General features: G+C 39.6%; 1 protein-coding gene across 6 annotated transcripts in view; it reads left to right on the top strand.

Annotated features, from left to right (window-relative positions):
- LOC147156293 (calcium-activated potassium channel subunit alpha-1) overlaps positions 1-16726 on the top strand; it is a 42713-nt gene that overhangs the window by 18910 nt on the left and 7077 nt on the right. For 3 of the 6 annotated variants that reach the window (XM_086064317.1, XM_086064312.1, XM_086064314.1), the window contains exons 9-20: positions 1911-2002; positions 5462-5572; positions 6146-6251; positions 6341-6423; positions 6679-6748; positions 7239-7394; positions 7470-7579; positions 7686-7754; positions 7831-7917; positions 7986-8062; positions 9733-9765; positions 12208-12301. In XM_086064317.1, the coding sequence (XP_085920443.1) occupies positions 1911-2002; positions 5462-5572; positions 6146-6251; positions 6341-6423; positions 6679-6748; positions 7239-7394; positions 7470-7579; positions 7686-7754; positions 7831-7917; positions 7986-8062; positions 9733-9765; positions 12208-12301 (1088 nt within the window). Of the gene's footprint in view, positions 1-1910; positions 2003-2089; positions 2182-5461; positions 5573-6145; positions 6252-6340; positions 6424-6678; positions 6749-7238; positions 7395-7469; positions 7580-7685; positions 7755-7830; positions 7918-7985; positions 8063-9732; positions 9766-12207; positions 12302-16726 lie in introns of all 6 variants that reach the window. The other 3 variants (XM_086064313.1, XM_086064316.1, XM_086064315.1) reach the window with 1 other exon arrangement.

A 16726-nucleotide genomic window follows, 5' to 3' on the forward strand; every position in this document is an offset into this window, starting at 1 on the left:
CATTGCCACAATTGCAATATGTGTTAGTTGTTGATGGTTAAATGTGTTGCGGTTTCAGGTGGCTCTAACCCCTTTTCTGCCCCCCTTTGCCCGATCCTGCCAACCTCCCGACATTCCAAATTCCCTAACCTCTCAATTTTCCAACCTGTTAACCTCCACCACAACAAACACCGACACTGGAATGATTTGTTATGAGGCCCACTGATGGATGCAAACAAAACAAAACAAAAACAACAAAAGATTCTCATGGCATAAAAAAGAAAAGAAAAGTATAAACACTATACAAGTTTAGTGACATAAAAAATGGCCTTCTAAATTTATTCTTATAAACATTTTTATTTCTTAAAAATCTTAAAATAAATGTGTGTGTTTTTTTTACCCCCTAGTGTTAAAATTTGATTCCCCAAAAATGAAGAACTTCATATGACCATTTTCTGGAATGGACACAATTATTTATTTAAAAAAAAAGAAGTTTTTTGGTAATAGGAAGTTGCATAGAATAATACAATTCTAGTCAAATTAAAAAATAGACTCATAATATTTCAACTTTATTCTTGTAAAATGATGAATTTTCTATTGTAAAGCATTTATAGCTTGCAAATTGAATTTTATTGCGAATATTTCTCATAAACGCACACATTTTTTTCTCATAAAATCACAACTTCATACTTGTAATGTGACTTATCATAAAATGACAACTCTTCTTTCAAAATATTCAGATTTTTGTCTCATTATCATATAATTGGGAATGTTTGAATTTCAAAATGTTCTCTTCCTGATTCGATTTAAAAGAAAAAAATCATTCTTGTAAAATTGTGAATTTTTCTGGTAAACTCAAAAGAAAATTGTCATACAATTAATTACAACGTTGTCTTGGAATTGAAAAAAAAAAGTTGTATTCTGAGTTGTAACTAAACCCATAAAACGTACAATACAATACATGGTTACCTAATAGTTTTGTTTTGTAATTGTTTGATTTCATTCTTCAGCGTAAGCCTCATACTCCGATGTCGGCCTTGCGTCACAAAGAATTGTGGCGTTTCGAGTCGAGGGCATCGTTGAAAATCATCGTGTGGTGTGTTTGTTGATCAAAACATGGCACTTAAGGATTTCTCTCTCATCGTTTTTTTTGTTGTTTTTGTAAAATACATTTTCCCATCACAGATTATTAATTGGCTGTCAATCTATTTCTTTCGGAGTGGTACTTGACTTATGAGTTTAATTCTTTCCGTGCTCCATGCTCGTAAATGAAAAATCACTCCTATTTTAAATCAACACCCCCCATTGAAATGAATGGAAACGTCTTTCATCTGGTTCCGCCCCCCAAAAATCAATACCAATTTTTTTAAATATGCAAAATAGTATCATCATTACAAAAAGGGAATGTAAGGAAATTGCTTTTGCTTGATGTTTTCACATCACTTTCACTGAATTTCTTAAGTATTTATTTATTTTTTGCGGGTTTTTTTTCTCAGCGCTTTAGTCACTTTCATCTGGAAAGTGTTTTCGATGATTTCAACTGATGGTGGCTGGAAATTGTGAAGTTCACTGCTGCCATCTAGCGGCGCAGTGTCTGAAGCACACTTAAAATCAAATTTATTTATTTTTTGCTCTTAAAGAACCTGCGACAGCTCAAAACTCGAACAACTCGTAAATCACGACACTTGTAAGTCAAGATACCCTCTGAAGCGTTTGCATACTTCCTGTTTGTTTTGTTTTTAATCACAATGTAACTGATTTAATTTCAGGCTACATTGACACAACATATTTGTAGTCATTCTTAAGCGTGGAATGCCCCCCCCCCCCAAAAAAAATAATCTCCTTTTTCTGCACTGGGATGAAATCTTCAAGTTAGTGGTCCTGCACTTGATTTCTCTGCTCGCCTTTTCTGTCTCCTATGTCCTCCTTAGGCCATGTTTGCGAGCTACGTGCCTGAAATCATAGAGTTAATAGGCAACCGCAAGAAATATGGTGGTTCCTATAGTGCTGTTAATGGCCGGAAGTAAGTATTCCCCGGGAGGCCGCAGCAGAGGCTTCTCTTGCATGCCCCCCCCTTTTTTTGTTTGCTTTTTCTTTTCCACGCATGTAGGCCATGTTTGCTCGCTACGTGCCAGAAATTGCCGCTCTCATCCTTAATCGGAAGAAATACGGAGGGAGTTATAACTCCACCAGAGGCAGAAAGTAAGTCCCATCATGTTCATCGGTGTGGTTTTTCTGTGTGACTTTTTCTTTTGTGAGAAAAAAAAATGTTCAAGTCACACCGTGACTGAAGAACTGGGCCATGGTTTCGTCTGTTTTGTCTGCTTTGTGCTGCTGCTGCTGCTGCTTCTGCTGCTGCTCGCTACAAATTGGTCTCGTGTTGCCGTAGGCTTTTGAAAAAACAAAGTATCTGGCCCCGACAGGCCTTCAACCCTCGAGCAGTCTTGTAATATTTCTCTTTATTCTCATAAAATTCCATTTATTCTTGTCAAATTGCAACAAATTTGCCTTCATTTTTGGAATTTATTCTTGTCAAATTATAACATTTAAATGTAATATTTGTACTATAAAATTACTATTCCTATTATATATACATTATTGTCTAAATATTTTGAGTTTATAAAATGAAGTATTTCTCTATAAAATTACCTTTTTATTGTTACATTTTAATTTTATTCCGGTAAAATTGTTAGCTTTTTTTTTCTTGTAGTATTTTAACTTTGTTTTTATAGAATTATTATTATTTTTGCCTGTAATATTTTCACTTTATTAATATAACAATGCGACTTTTCCTTCTAAAGCTTTCACGTCCCAATATTTGTATTTTATATTTTTTGCTTTGTGATACTTTCACTTTTTTTCTTAAAACCTTGGAAACTTCATTTCAATAAAATGGCCACCTTTTTCCTCATAATATATATAATTATATAATTCTGTCTTTTGATGATGGTGTGGGGAGTTTGATTGATGTCCCATGACATTGCATATTTGTGACGTTTTTACGTCAGCGTACAGCCGCCCGTCTCTGTGTGTGCGTGTTACGTGTTTGCTGTCACTCCCGCATTTTGTATCCTTTAAATGCATCCTTTTCCTTTTACAGTACATCCATTAAAAGTATCTTCAATATTTGGAATAGTACACAAAATCGTGTAAACACAGTTAGTAGCTAGTAGTTAGTTAGTAGCTGCTCAGTTTCACCAAATGTTTTCTAAAATATACCAAGTGTATTTAATTTAACATGCGGGCAAAACCCCGCATGTTAATTTAATGTGCTGTAGCTTGCTGGTGTTTTTTTTTCCAGCGCTGGGGAAAAAAAACGATTTGAATTGGCTTTGGCTGTGCTTTCTTGTTTTTCTTCTTTTTTTTTTGGCGCTTTGCTTCTGGAACATTCTTGGCCTTTATCTTCAGTCTGACCTACACCCGCAGGACTCGTTGGTGACATTTTCCTTTTTGTTTTCTTGCCGAGCTAGTGAGATGAAAACACTGCGACGCTGCACTAAATTGTTTTTGTATTTATTTATTTTTCCAATAGCCTGCTAGCGTAAGCCACAAAAGTGACAGCTTGGTAAAACAGCATTAAAAAAAAGGGATATGAAAAACTTATGACAGTAGATGTTTTCATCCAAACATGAGCGGTGTCAATCAAAGACAAACAGTAGTTACGATGCTAACGCTAAGTGAGCATGACGACGATTCTTACGCCGCCCCGGCAACTAGTTTGCTGCCTCGACCGGACAGACAGTATGTCGACGTGTGTACACTTTGGAAATGTCTTTATTTATTCATTTTACGAGTTGCGAAATCACATTTCAAGGGTGATGAGATAAGCAAGACTTGGCTAAGCTAACGATAATGCTAAGCTAGCTCGATTTTTTGTCTATACTGCATTATTGTTTTCAAACAAGAACACTATTTTTATTTAACTTTTAAGAACGGAACCTTTTGAATGAATAATGTAAGTACATGTTTTCCCTCCTAAGTTATATTGTTAAATGCTGTGTTATGTTCAAACTGATGTTACAGTAGCTTACAATATGAAATTGGGAGTAAAACCAGTGGTCAGTTTAAGAGCTATAAACATTTTTGGGGTGTCAAAAGTTTGACAACCATTAGTCGACTGATTCTTAACTTGCAAGTAGCAGCTGGGAGTGAACGCTAGATGGTTTGTTGTTGCTATTTTCTTTTCTTTTCTTAAAAAATACAAGTTAGGCTTGGCTTGGCACGTCAAAGCACAAACATAGCGTGTTAGTTTTTTCATCCGTCTCTCGGCAAGAAGCTAATTAAACACCTTTTTCCAAAGTGTTAAAATGCCTCTAAAGACAAATATGGCGTTATAAGCTATTGTAAATGATTAGAAGCGTGGCAATTTATCCGCTCAAGTTTTTTTGTTTTTTTAAACTCGCAAATGAAAAGAAAAACAGTTTTTTTTGTGCATTGGTCCAAATGATTTGGAAAACGTCAAATAAATGGTATTTATGATGTAATTTCATTCCATGCATCGAATCTTGACATTAAACTGCTTAAATTAAGTTTGATGTGGATGCTAGCTTGGATGGAATTGGAACATGATTCTGCACTGTTTCCCTCACTCCGCTTTTGCTGCATTAAAATATGACAAAACCCATTTTTAATACATTAAGTAAATAAGTCCTTAAATGAATATATTATACACAACTTTAGGTCAATTTTGTGGTCAAAGACAAGAACTAGCATTGTAAAGCTCAGCTGTGTAATTTACATATTTATTAGTATTTTGTTTAATATTTATTAGGTATATATATATATATTTTACATACTTACAAAATAAGAAGTATTTTACTAAAGAAAAAATGATGAAAACCATTTTGTAAAATTTTAATGTTCAAAATAAAATAAAATAATTTTGATAGATAACAAAATACCTCAATAAAAAAAAAAGTATAAAAAAACATACATAAACATAAAATAGTACACACATAGGATGTTAACTGCTTAATATAAGAAAAACAAAAATATCTATTAAAAAAAGCTGAAATAAAAACAACATCAAATAAATAAAATAATTCAACACAAAAAATATACAAAAGCCTTTAACAAGCTGCTGTAAATTATGTTGTACAATAGCAGAAGAAGAAAATGAAAACACTAGACGACTTATTTCTCCATCTAGCAATGGCGATTCAAGCGTGTGTTTTTTAAAGCAATTTTCTCGAATTTAGAGCAGCATGTAAAGATATAAGCTCGTATTAAATATAAATTGTGTTTCTCGGACAAGGCACAAATGAAAATCAAAACTGTGGATGTCATAATCTCCTTTTAAACCAACTCTGATCCCTCCTAATCCAAAAACGCTCTCTCGCTCGCTCTCTCGCTCGCTTGCTCTCATTCTCGTTGGTCCTTCCTCAACGCCGATTGCTTCTCATGTCTGTGGCATCACGTGAAGTTCTCATCTCCACGCGTCCCGCGGCAAAGGTGACTAAAACGTCTGCCGCCTTCCCGTCAGGCACATCGTGGTGTGCGGCCACATCACGCTGGAGAGCGTCTCCAACTTCCTCAAAGACTTCCTACACAAGGACAGGGATGATGTCAATGTAGAAATTGTTTTTCTCCATAAGTGAGTAACAAAAACGAAATCATATTTGGCTTGAGGTGTTGCAGTGCATCTACAAAGTAGCCGCGGTGCTTCACTTTTCCCACATTTTTGCCTGGTGCCGCTTTAAAACACGTCGTCGTCGGCCACGAGTGCATGCAAGTCGCGATGAAAAAGCCACAAGCGCCAGGAGCGGAGGGAAAAAGTCGGGGGGGGTTGGGATTTAGAGCGCCTCGTTGTTTGCCGTAAGTGCAGACAATGGATAGAGTTTCACGTCCTAAATATGCTAGATGACGGTTAGGGTTATCCAGGTCAAAGTAGTGATAATTGATTTTGAAGCCTCAACTGTTTTTAGAGCGTGGGAGACCGTTTTATGGCCTTGCCTGCCCGCCCCGTGACCAGGTTGAGGTTTTATCGACAAAAAAATGTACGATTGTTTTATTCGCAGCTGGTTTCCAGCATGCATTAATTCATTCATTTGAAAGATTCAAACAAAACAAAATGGGGAAAATAAGGAAGCATTGTGAATACTTTCCGGTTGCACTTGTGGAGAATTTTGAATGTCAAACGACAAGATGACCTTTTTGTGCGTGTCAGTATTTCCCCTAATCTTGAGCTGGAAGCCTTGTTCAAGCGCCACTTCACCCAGGTGGAGTTCTACCAGGGCTCCGTCCTCAACCCGCACGATCTGGCCAGAGTCAAAGTAAAGACGCACGTTTTGATCACCTTTCTTCACGGAATTATTGGTTGCACTTGAATCTCTTTTTTTTTTTTTTTTTTTTTCCTCATCAGATCGAATCAGCCGACGCCTGTTTGATCTTAGCTAACAAATACTGCGCCGATCCCGATGCTGAAGACGCCTCCAACATCATGAGGTGAAGCACGCACCACCTTCGTCACACAGCTGCTCATGCAATATTACAAAATATGCCAGTTTACATTTCAATCATGGAAATATCCACTTCATATCAGGGCCAACTCTTGACTTTATCAAACTATTTTAAAGGAGGCACACTTTCAAGTGTCTTAAGAGCTTACTACTGTCGGCATTAAAATGTCAAATCTTTCTGAGAGCAACATTTTTACCGTCAAATTTGTAAGTTTTGATGTTTTTGATGTTTTCATGTTAGGGTCATTTCCATCAAGAATTACCACCCAAAGATTCGCATCATTACTCAAATGTTGCAGTATCACAACAAGGTAAGCAATGCTAATCGTTTTTTTTTTTTCTTCGATATGTTTTTTTCAAAGCCGATACATATACCGATCATTAGTCGTCCAGGAGACCGATAATTGATATTTCAAGCCGATATTTATTTTTAGTAAAAGAGAAAATATTATCGGCAACATTTTAAAAATGTACTTTTTCTTTTAACCTTAAACATACAAAGATTTGACAGATTTGTTAAAAAATTCGAGCAAAAATTGCAAGGATCTTCCAGAGTCATCAGCATGTGCTACGCTAAAACGAAGCAAGTAAATTTCTACTGGAGATTAAAAAAAAATAATCAAAAAATTTCATTTAAATTTTATTAATATTATTTAAATTTTTTAAAATAAAAAGTGTAAGCATCATTTATTTTTATTTTTATAAAATGTACATTTAAATGAATCCATTAAATGAAAATGTTCCTGCAAGCGACAAATGCATGAGGCCCTTTTGAGGTTTTCACCCGTTTGACATGTTCAGGCGCACCTGTTGAACATTCCCAGCTGGAACTGGAAGGAGGGCGACGACGCCATCTGCCTGGCCGAGCTCAAGCTGGGCTTCATCGCTCAGAGCTGCCTGGCGCAAGGCCTGTCCACCATGCTGGCCAACCTCTTCTCCATGAGGTCCTTCATCAAGGTACGCGCCGCTCGCAGTCCGACTCGCTCCCGCTAAAGCCTTTGTTTGCTTGCTTGACGGTGGCGTCGCCCGCAGATCGAGGAGGACACGTGGCAGAAGTATTACCTGGAGGGCGTCGCCAACGAGATGTACACCGAGTACCTGTCAAGTGCCTTCGTGGGCTTGTCCTTTCCCGTTATCTGCGAGTCAGTACTTTGCCAACGCTGCGAGCCGGAAAAATCAAATCCGCACAAACCGGAAAATCAACCCGCACTCATCGATAAAATCACTGTTGTTGTTTTCCTTCTTCAGGCTATGCTACGTGAAGCTCAAGCTGCTGCTGATAGCCATCGAGTACAAGTCTGATCAGCGGGAGAGCAGGTAAGCTATTGATTTGATGGTTAAGAATTGGGACGTTTTTTTCAAATGTAAATCGCCAATCATGTTGATTGATCAGCACGCTCATCAACCCTGGCAACCACGTGAAGATGCAGGAGGGGACGTTGGGCTTCTTCATTGCCAGCGACGCCAAAGAAGTCAAGAGGTGACGACCGCAAGCCGATCATCCATCTTCACTTGCGGATTGGGTTTTTTTTTCGTTTACGTCCACAGGGCGTTGTTCTACTGCAAAGCGTGCCACGATGACGTCACGGATCCCAAGCGCATCAAGAAATGCGGATGCAAGAAATGTAAGTTGCGGAATGGTGACGGCTGTCCCAATACTTTTGTCCTCTAAGGATGCCACAATAAGATTTTAAAGACGCTGCAATGTGGAACTTTTTCCCAATTTGACCATTTATGACTAAAACGTCTTCTAATTGGTCGCTTGACACCTTAGCGGTTCACAATGGGTACTCCTGCCAGCCAACAGTTTTCAAACCCGATTCGGGTTCGAATTTCCCACGCCCTGTCTGCGGATGTGACGTCATGCCGCAGTGTGTATGTGCAGTTAGATTTTTCGTCAGCAGGCGGCAGTAGCGATTCGAAATGGAATATTCTATGTTCAGTAGCTTTAACACTGACTTTTTATTACTGCTTGCTCCATGGGAACATTTCTACTGGCCGCCCGAGTCTGTAATACACGAAATGACCAGCAGAGGTCCTTACAGATCTTCAACAAAAACAGAAGCTTCCCGATAGAAGAGCATACACATGACAGATCATATTTTAAAGGAAATAGAAAGAATGAATAATGCTCAGAAATCATTTTGGTCCAGTGAAGTAACATGACATATTATGATTTATAGGTTCATAACTAGTGAGTACATAAACAAGTTTTAAATAACTAGGACGTACATGGTTATATTACCACATGTAAGTTAGGGCTATTATTATGATCCATTTATTGAATGTATCTTTTTATATTGAATGTAATTATTTTAACCGATTTTGAAATAAAATGACCAAAAGTCTTTTTTAAATCATATTCACATTTATTTATTTACTTTATGAACTCAATGTAAAACAGGTGCCAAATACGTCTATTGTTATATTAATAACAATATCAAGTTCTTATAACTTTCCAAGGAAAATGGTGAAATGTAGTAGTTATTATATTTTCATTGATGTCATTGTTCCTTTGACAATATGTATGTTAACATGAATTTTGAAAACCAGGAGGTGCAGTTGTGTCTGTGAGTTCTATGCGGCAGGCAGTGGGATACTCGATGGACTTGTTTTATTACAATTGGTAACTAAGAGTCGAGAGGATTTAATTGGACTTGAGTGGAATGAAATGGACGGCGTGCTTGTATCGTGACGGCCAGAGGGCTTGTTAGATTGTGCTGATGTATTGCACAGGGCAGCCACAACGTGTGGACGTACAAAACCTTGTGGACTGTCACCCGTTTTTAGCAAAAAAGCCTCCTGACGGAGTCCGTGCACTTTTGTGTTGGGCCCGGCGCGGCGGCGGCGGCGGCGGCGGCGGAGCCTTACACGGCCTGACGTGGAAATTATGTTTGCATTTTCCTTTTTGCTGGGTGGGTCGGCGTGACAGTTCCTCACCAGCAGGCAGCGGGACAGACGCTCGCCCGTTAGTGGCGCGACCCTCCGATGGCGGGCGACACATGTCAGGACGCGCCGGGCCGCCCTTTGAACGTTACTGTCGCCGCGCCGCCTGAGGGCCCGGCGTGACCTTTATAGACCTTTTGGCCGTGACGTCACACGCTTTTCCGGGTGGTGTGCAACAACTCGGATGGCAAAACAAAACCGTTCGTGCCGTTTGAGTCAGCATGCAAACTCGCTTTTAATGATGAGATATTAAAAAAAAAGAAAGTGAAACGATTCCTCACAACCTGTGAAAATCCATGAAACAAATTCATCACCCCTTGTAAGATGTTTTTCTGTTTGTTGTCCTCAGCTAAAAACACCTACAATGGATACATCAAATCAAGTAAGTTTGCCTTTCTCTTCTTCGCTCACTCACTTTTTCAAGGTTTCTCTTCTTTCGCGCACATTTAGTATAAACTGGAGATAGACCGATATGTTTTTTCCAGGGCCGATACCGATAGCGGATATTTGAAGCCGATATTCATTTTCAGTTCAAAGGGGTGGAAAAAAAATTGGCGTTCTAATTTTTGAAAATACAAATGCCAGTCTTGACTCTGTTGTAATGTTTATTGAACAATTTCCTCTCAAAATGTAGAAGTTCTTTTTTTTAATCTTAGAAATTAGACATCCTTCTAAATTTCTAACAAAATGTTCAGGGCTCCCAAGATTATCAGTACGTCTTAAATAGTGAAATGGAAACTTCAACAAGTAAATAAAATAGCTCTTTATAGTTTTTTCTACCGTAAATTTTTTTCCCCCTAAAATTAGAAAATACAGTACCTGAAATCTAAAAAAAACTTTCACATTTCTTTGTTTTAATGTGGAACAAAAACAAATGGTTCAGAAGGTTCCCCAAATCAGCAGGATCTCTTATAAAGTTATCTGGAAATGTAAACAAATATAAGTTTGATCTTGATTTTGAAAAAAAAGGCTAATATTGTTATTTGTCCAATTGCCCGATATCGGCGGCAATAATTGGCCCGGCTGGTCTAACTCTAGTATAAACCCACACACACACGATTACATCAGTTAAATACACGCCGTCATCCCAATCCAGCCATACTTCATTCGAATATTTTGTTTGTTTTACTTGTGTAGCCGTTTTCGTACATACAGACTATTTACAGGTCATTGGAATGGTCAACCTCTTTTTATATTAATTTAATTTAATTTGTGTGTGGTGTGTTTGTCTTTTCTTTTCTTTTCTTTTCTTTTCTGCTCCATCCTCTCGGCAGCAGATGTTGCCCCGACATCATGCAAACGCGCTGCGCTTATTATTAATGGCCCGGCAAGTCAGTCACATTTGCAAAGTGGAGTTGGGCCGTTTGCTCCTAATCCGCATTGTCAGCCGCCTCGTGTTCCTGTGGCACAACAATTGACGGGAACACCTGAAAGCATGTTTATTAATTCATGTTTGCTATAAATATAAATGTCCGACGTGGCGGTTAAGTGGTGTTTAATAGAAATGAGTCTTTTGTTGAATTATTCACATATTAGCATTCTTGTGCCAGGAAGAATTACGCTGATATTAATGCTTTTAATGGTGAATAAGAGTCACGTTATGATTAATTCAAATGCACAAGGCAGATATTATTCACCTTCAAATGCGTTCACTTGGGTTGGTACACTCACCAAAATGACGGAAACAACGAGCAAGTTGTTTGACTATTACAGTTCTATTCCACTTTTTTTTTTTATGTAAAAAATTCAATGATGACAACAAAAACAAAAAGAGGATTCAACAAAGAGCTTTTAAAATAAAAACATGCCGGCATTATAAGAATTTCGCTTTTTGTGCTTGTTTGTTTACCGTGACTGTTGAGTAATCCACGTGGCTTAAGAAACTGTGCTAGACTATATCGTTCTTTTCTTTTGAAAGTCTGTTGAAGTTTTTTTTAGACACAACTCACAAAACGCGCTTCGATTCTGGGAAATGATTTTCGGAGTCATACTAATTATTTGTATTTGTTTGTGTGTAAGAAAAACGAGCAGATGCCGAAAACTGTGGGACACCATTTCAACAAAATAAAACAACTTGAAATTAGAATCACCGGACAACTGGTGCGAACAAAAACAGAGTTTCCACTTCATATTACGATACCAAAATGTTCAACCAAACCTTTGCTAGCTTAATGCTAACATATCATGTAGAATGCTAATGCAAATTGAACTGAAACGGATGGCGTGCAAAACGGAACCAAAACAACAACAACCGGGCTTCCCATCAGCATCCTCACTCACCATGGGCGAGTTTTTGGGTGAACCTCCACCAGGGAAGCTTTACTTAGTGCGCCCGCGGGGGGTCCAGGTGGGCTTCGGTCCGCCCGGGTTGTCGGAAAAGACAGCCGCCGGCGCAGTCAAGTAGCGACAGCGTCAGCGCTGGTAAGTGCGCGCTGCGTGTCACAATTCCGACTAATGAGGCAGCGTGTGCAGATGTCAGCTGCGCCGCATGAAATATTGAACGGGCCGCCAACATTGTTGTCGGAGCACCGCTGGAACAACCCCGCCCCCCCCCTCGCCCTTTTCCATTATGGTGTCACCCTCCAGCATGTTGGCTGCGTTTGATACGTTCATATATAAAACACAACATGCTGTCCGTCACGTCCAACGTTGCAAAACAGTCGGGCCTTGACTTACGAGTTGAAGTTGTGCCGTGACCAGGCTCGTTACTCAAATCACGCTCAGACAATTCTGCTCAGTTTGGACTCATTACTGCCAAAGTGTGGCGACTGTTGTGTTGCGATTTTGCGCTTCAAGTTGGATGATGTCGTCCCTGTCGTTGCAGTTGAGGACGACCAACAGTCGGTGCTGTCGTGCAAAAAAAAGCAGCGCAACGGAGGCATGAGGAACTCCCCCAACTCCTCGCCGAAGATCTCACGGTAGGACGGACCTTCAACACTTCAACGCCGGGAAATAAATAACCTTGTTGTCGAGCTCAAATTGAGGAATGACGACGAACGATGAAGATAGAAATCGTCACTCTGGTATTTGTTTACATTTCCGGCATTATTTGCATGCGTTGAAAAAAGCAGCCAAAAAATTATAGAAAAAAATCCGAGTGTCAATCCAGAACTTTGAGGTGTTTATTCCTTTTTATGTTCCTATTTGTATTTAGTCATTTTTATTCTTTATTTTTTCATCAAATGACAAAAATAATCACCAAAGGCTGCTAGCTTAATGCTAACGCAAATGCAGACAGCAACGTATGTGAACACAAACGGTCGCAACACATGCAGACAGACATTTTACATTTATCTTTATCCTCTGCACGAAAAATATTACCTGACCGTCTTCTTTGTGTATTTATTAGGTTTTGTATTATACTGCCCTCTTGTGGACAAATAAAATGCAAACGTTGTATTAGTTGTGAAAGGGATGTTCAAGTTTACGGGTTGTTGAATCCCAATCAGGTTCTTACAGATCTTGGAAACAAGTAGCAATATTATTCATATTTGAAATATGTTTCCATATGAATATAAGCACTGTATCAATCCCTACGGCTTTATTTTTTGTTTTTTTGTACTTTTTTGCCGCTAAATGCTGCCACTGTGTCCAGCAAATAGTCGTTGGCTTTGTTGGGTGTCGAGCGAGCGAGCGAGCGCCCCGTTGTTGTTGACTCAACTGCGTCCCGCTGAAACTGAAAGCGACTTTTGTTGCTCGTTTTCCATGCAAAGAAGCAAAATCATTTGACATAAAATGATTTCTTTGATGTAAATGGGATAATAAATTGCAAATGGTGCTTGTTCAAGCTAGCAGGGAAGGCCTTGCTGTCCCTGACCGCCCGCCACCACCACGACGACACGTACTCGCTTTTGAGGGCAAACTTGCCAAGCGCTCTTCAAATGAAGCGGCGCGCCGCTAATGCGAGCAGCCGCCAGTCACGGGACGGATGGCCCCGGGCTATTCTTCTCTTGGCGGCTCCCTCCGAGGCGCACGTCGGACATTTTGCCGGCGTATTGGAACGCTACCTTGCTTTTATCTTGTCCCGTGTAATTATGCTGACACTTATTGATTGCGACCGCAGTTGGTCACCAGGGGGCGATAATTGCCGTCGTGGAAGTTCCGCTTTGGCTGACACTTTGGCTCTTCTTCGCTTGACTTTTACATGTGAAATTTCGCTTTCACACATTTCTATACAATACAGAGCTATTTTTTTCTTGATTAAAAGCACACCCAAAATGGAGTTTTGGAACCCAGAAAATTGAGAACATTGATTTGAAGTGTACTTATTTAAATATTTAAATTATTTACAAACTTATGTCATAATCAAATGAAGAAATTCATAATAAACTTCTAAGTCGAGGTACAACCGTAAAATCTCCTCAAATCACAAATTTACAAAGTTTTGTTGTTGTTGGACCGTTTAAAGAGTGTGAACGTCAATCACTTGTTCGGAGCGAAAATCCGCAAGTAATTTATGCGCCCCCAAATTGTTTGAATAGATGCAACAAGATGGCGGCAAAGCACTGCTTCCCCCACCCCCCCCCCCCCCCCCCTTCATCAAATGCCGAACTGAGAATACACGGCTTTAAGTATTCCAGTCCGTTCCTCGCAAAGGCTTTCAGGTAAATTCAAGCATGACCTTTGACCTGAAAAGACACACAGCAAGCAAACATCAGCCGAGTGTTTGTTTGCGGCGCAAGACGGCGGACATGTTGCCGCTGCCTGCAGTCGCGTTTCCTGACGTAGCCTCGGGGCGACTGGGCCGCAACAACAAGCTGAGTGTGTACTGCTTGAAATGTGGATCTGCCGTCAATGTGTGGCCTGCAGGCCTTCGTCAATAAGTCATGGCGGGCAGATTGGCTTTTGCCTTTTGAAGAACACGCCTTTGACAGTTTGCATGGCGCTCGTGCGTGTGCAAAGAAAGCGATTTGACAAAGAGCGGATGCGCAAACGGGGGGGGGGGGAGTTGGGGTGCAAACTTTTGTGCTCAAGGGGCCACATTTGACTTCTTTCCAAATGGACAGATGGGCTCAAAAAGTGAAAATCATGAAAATAATTGCCAAGATCATTTTAACGTACGTTTTTATCAGTGCAGACTCTCACTAAGTGATTTATAAAATCTTTTTTATTTTACTAATATTTTTATTGTAGAATAGTTTGCATTTTTTAAGTGTCCCAAAGACATGTATCAAAAATTTTTTTTGCATACAGAATTTACAAAAACGGCCAGCAGGTGGCAGCAGAGCATACGAGACCAACCAGGGCCATGTTGCAAAAAGCTCTTTTCCCCACTGTTTTAAACAAATTTGTGAATAATGATGAAACTTTATATGCTATATGCTAATGCTAATGGCTGCAAAACGGAAACGGATAGAAATGTACTTTTTTTTCCATCTTTTTATACCCATAGAACACAATATTCTGTGGGCCTTGCAAAAATCTGTCAAAATCCAGTCAAAGAGCCGGGAACAAAGGGGGTTGCTTCAGTGAATGAGTTAAATTATGAATAATCTTATTTTTATTCAATATAAAGTCCAATGGGTGCATGTTTCTGTACTAATGTGGTGAAACACAAACGGTGACTTAAACAACAGCAATTTTAAAAACAAACCCAAATAACAGACATTTGTGTCATGTCGCACGACCAGCGTTTGTTTCTCTTGCATGCTGCGAAATGTAAAACCCATTTTAGTAGACATGGGCCCAATCTGACCCGGAACAGACACAAACTTTGTAGCTGCCGTACAAAAGGGCGACATTGAATGCATCGTTATTGCTGTGGAAAGGATTCCAATTTTGACACCAAGAGTATGTTGGTCTTGACATCATCTCGTCCACGTCGTTAGTGTTCGGCCGTCATGGCCGTCGTGGCCGTTTGGTTCGTTGGCGAACCTCCTTGAAGGCTCGTCTAATGCTTAGCGTGTCACAAAGCGTTTGGCGGGACGCCGGCTAGCGACGGGCCGTCACGGCTGACGGTGAGCGACGAGCGTCCTGGCAGGCGGCGCGCCCAAGTGACATCAAGCCCCCCCCCGACCCGACCCGACCCGACCCGACTATTGATGAAATATTTAACGCTTTCACGTTTTTTAGGCCTCGCGTAAAAGACAGAAAATGTCGGAAATGATGTGATACCAAATACAAGTCGATGAAAACATCTTTTTAACAACCCCTCAAAAAGCAACTATGGCATTTCTGATTAAATGAAATAACGCTCAACAATTTGGAGGCAAGTCTTTGTTGCCTTGCTGCGAAACTTGGAAACGGGTTACAATTACCTGCAGAAGCCACAAGATGGCAGCAAAGCACTATTCTTCTAATAGACACGTCTGATTAACGATCCAACTAAATGCCATGAAATAAAACAAAACGATACAAAAATAATTTGCTGTTTTTTCCACTGTAAGGAAAACATTTTTTTTTCCCGAATTATTATTATCGAAATGTGTTTGTTCCAAATGACATGTCGGCATCAGGCAGGCCGTCCAGCCAGGTGTCGCTTTGGGCTAGCGGCGCCCCCCGGAGGAGGAGGAGGAGATCACGGCTGGTTTCAGTTGACATTTTCACGCATACTCGAGAGCGAACTTAAGGTGGCAGGCGTCGTTGCACGCTCGATCCCATCTGGGCGAGGATGACCGGACGTATTGGGAAAGGGTTTGAACAGAGACAGAAGGCCGGCGCCGCCGTCTTTGGTTTTTCAAGCAGATGACGTGGCCCGCTTTGATGTCTCGGCTTTTTTGAAGTGCAAATGGGAGCGCGTTGTCGTTTGAACGTCTCAGCTGATAACCGCCGTCCTCTTTAGAAAAGCTGCCAGACAGCCAAATCATAGTATTCAAATTTACTAAACATTTGCACACATAATATGTATATTTCAAAAATATTTTAGAGGTATAGTTTTAATACAGTGAATGTAATATAATTGCTAAGTCTGCATGTTTGCGCGTTTTCCTGTGCTGACGTTCGAGGGCTGGCTATCGATTCTAATGTCCTCAATCGATTCGATTTCGCTTCTGTTCAATCCAATATCGATGAATTATGGAACATCAATTCTTCTTAAATGTCAAAAACATGATTAAAAAGTCCACAAATATTAAGTTCCAAAGTCAATATTGCGGAGGAAGTAACTGGTCAAATGATTTAGTTTATGAATGGAAGTAACACACTTCAGTGTTACACAAACTTTGATATTAGCAAGGATGAGATGAAAATATTTTCATAATTTTAATTTAATATTAGTAAATATAAACTTAAAATATTCTGAATTGTCTTAAAGTGCAATAAGTCAGGTATTTCGTACATTTAAGAAAATTTGTTTAAATTCACGTGAAAAGTACATTTAAAGAAACGCAGTAAGATAAAAAAAA

Source organism: Leptonotus elevatus, chromosome 20, assembly GCF_054856555.1.
Source record: "Leptonotus elevatus isolate MCC_2025b chromosome 20, RoL_Lele_1.0, whole genome shotgun sequence".
Lineage (NCBI taxonomy): Eukaryota > Metazoa > Chordata > Actinopteri > Syngnathiformes > Syngnathidae > Leptonotus > Leptonotus elevatus.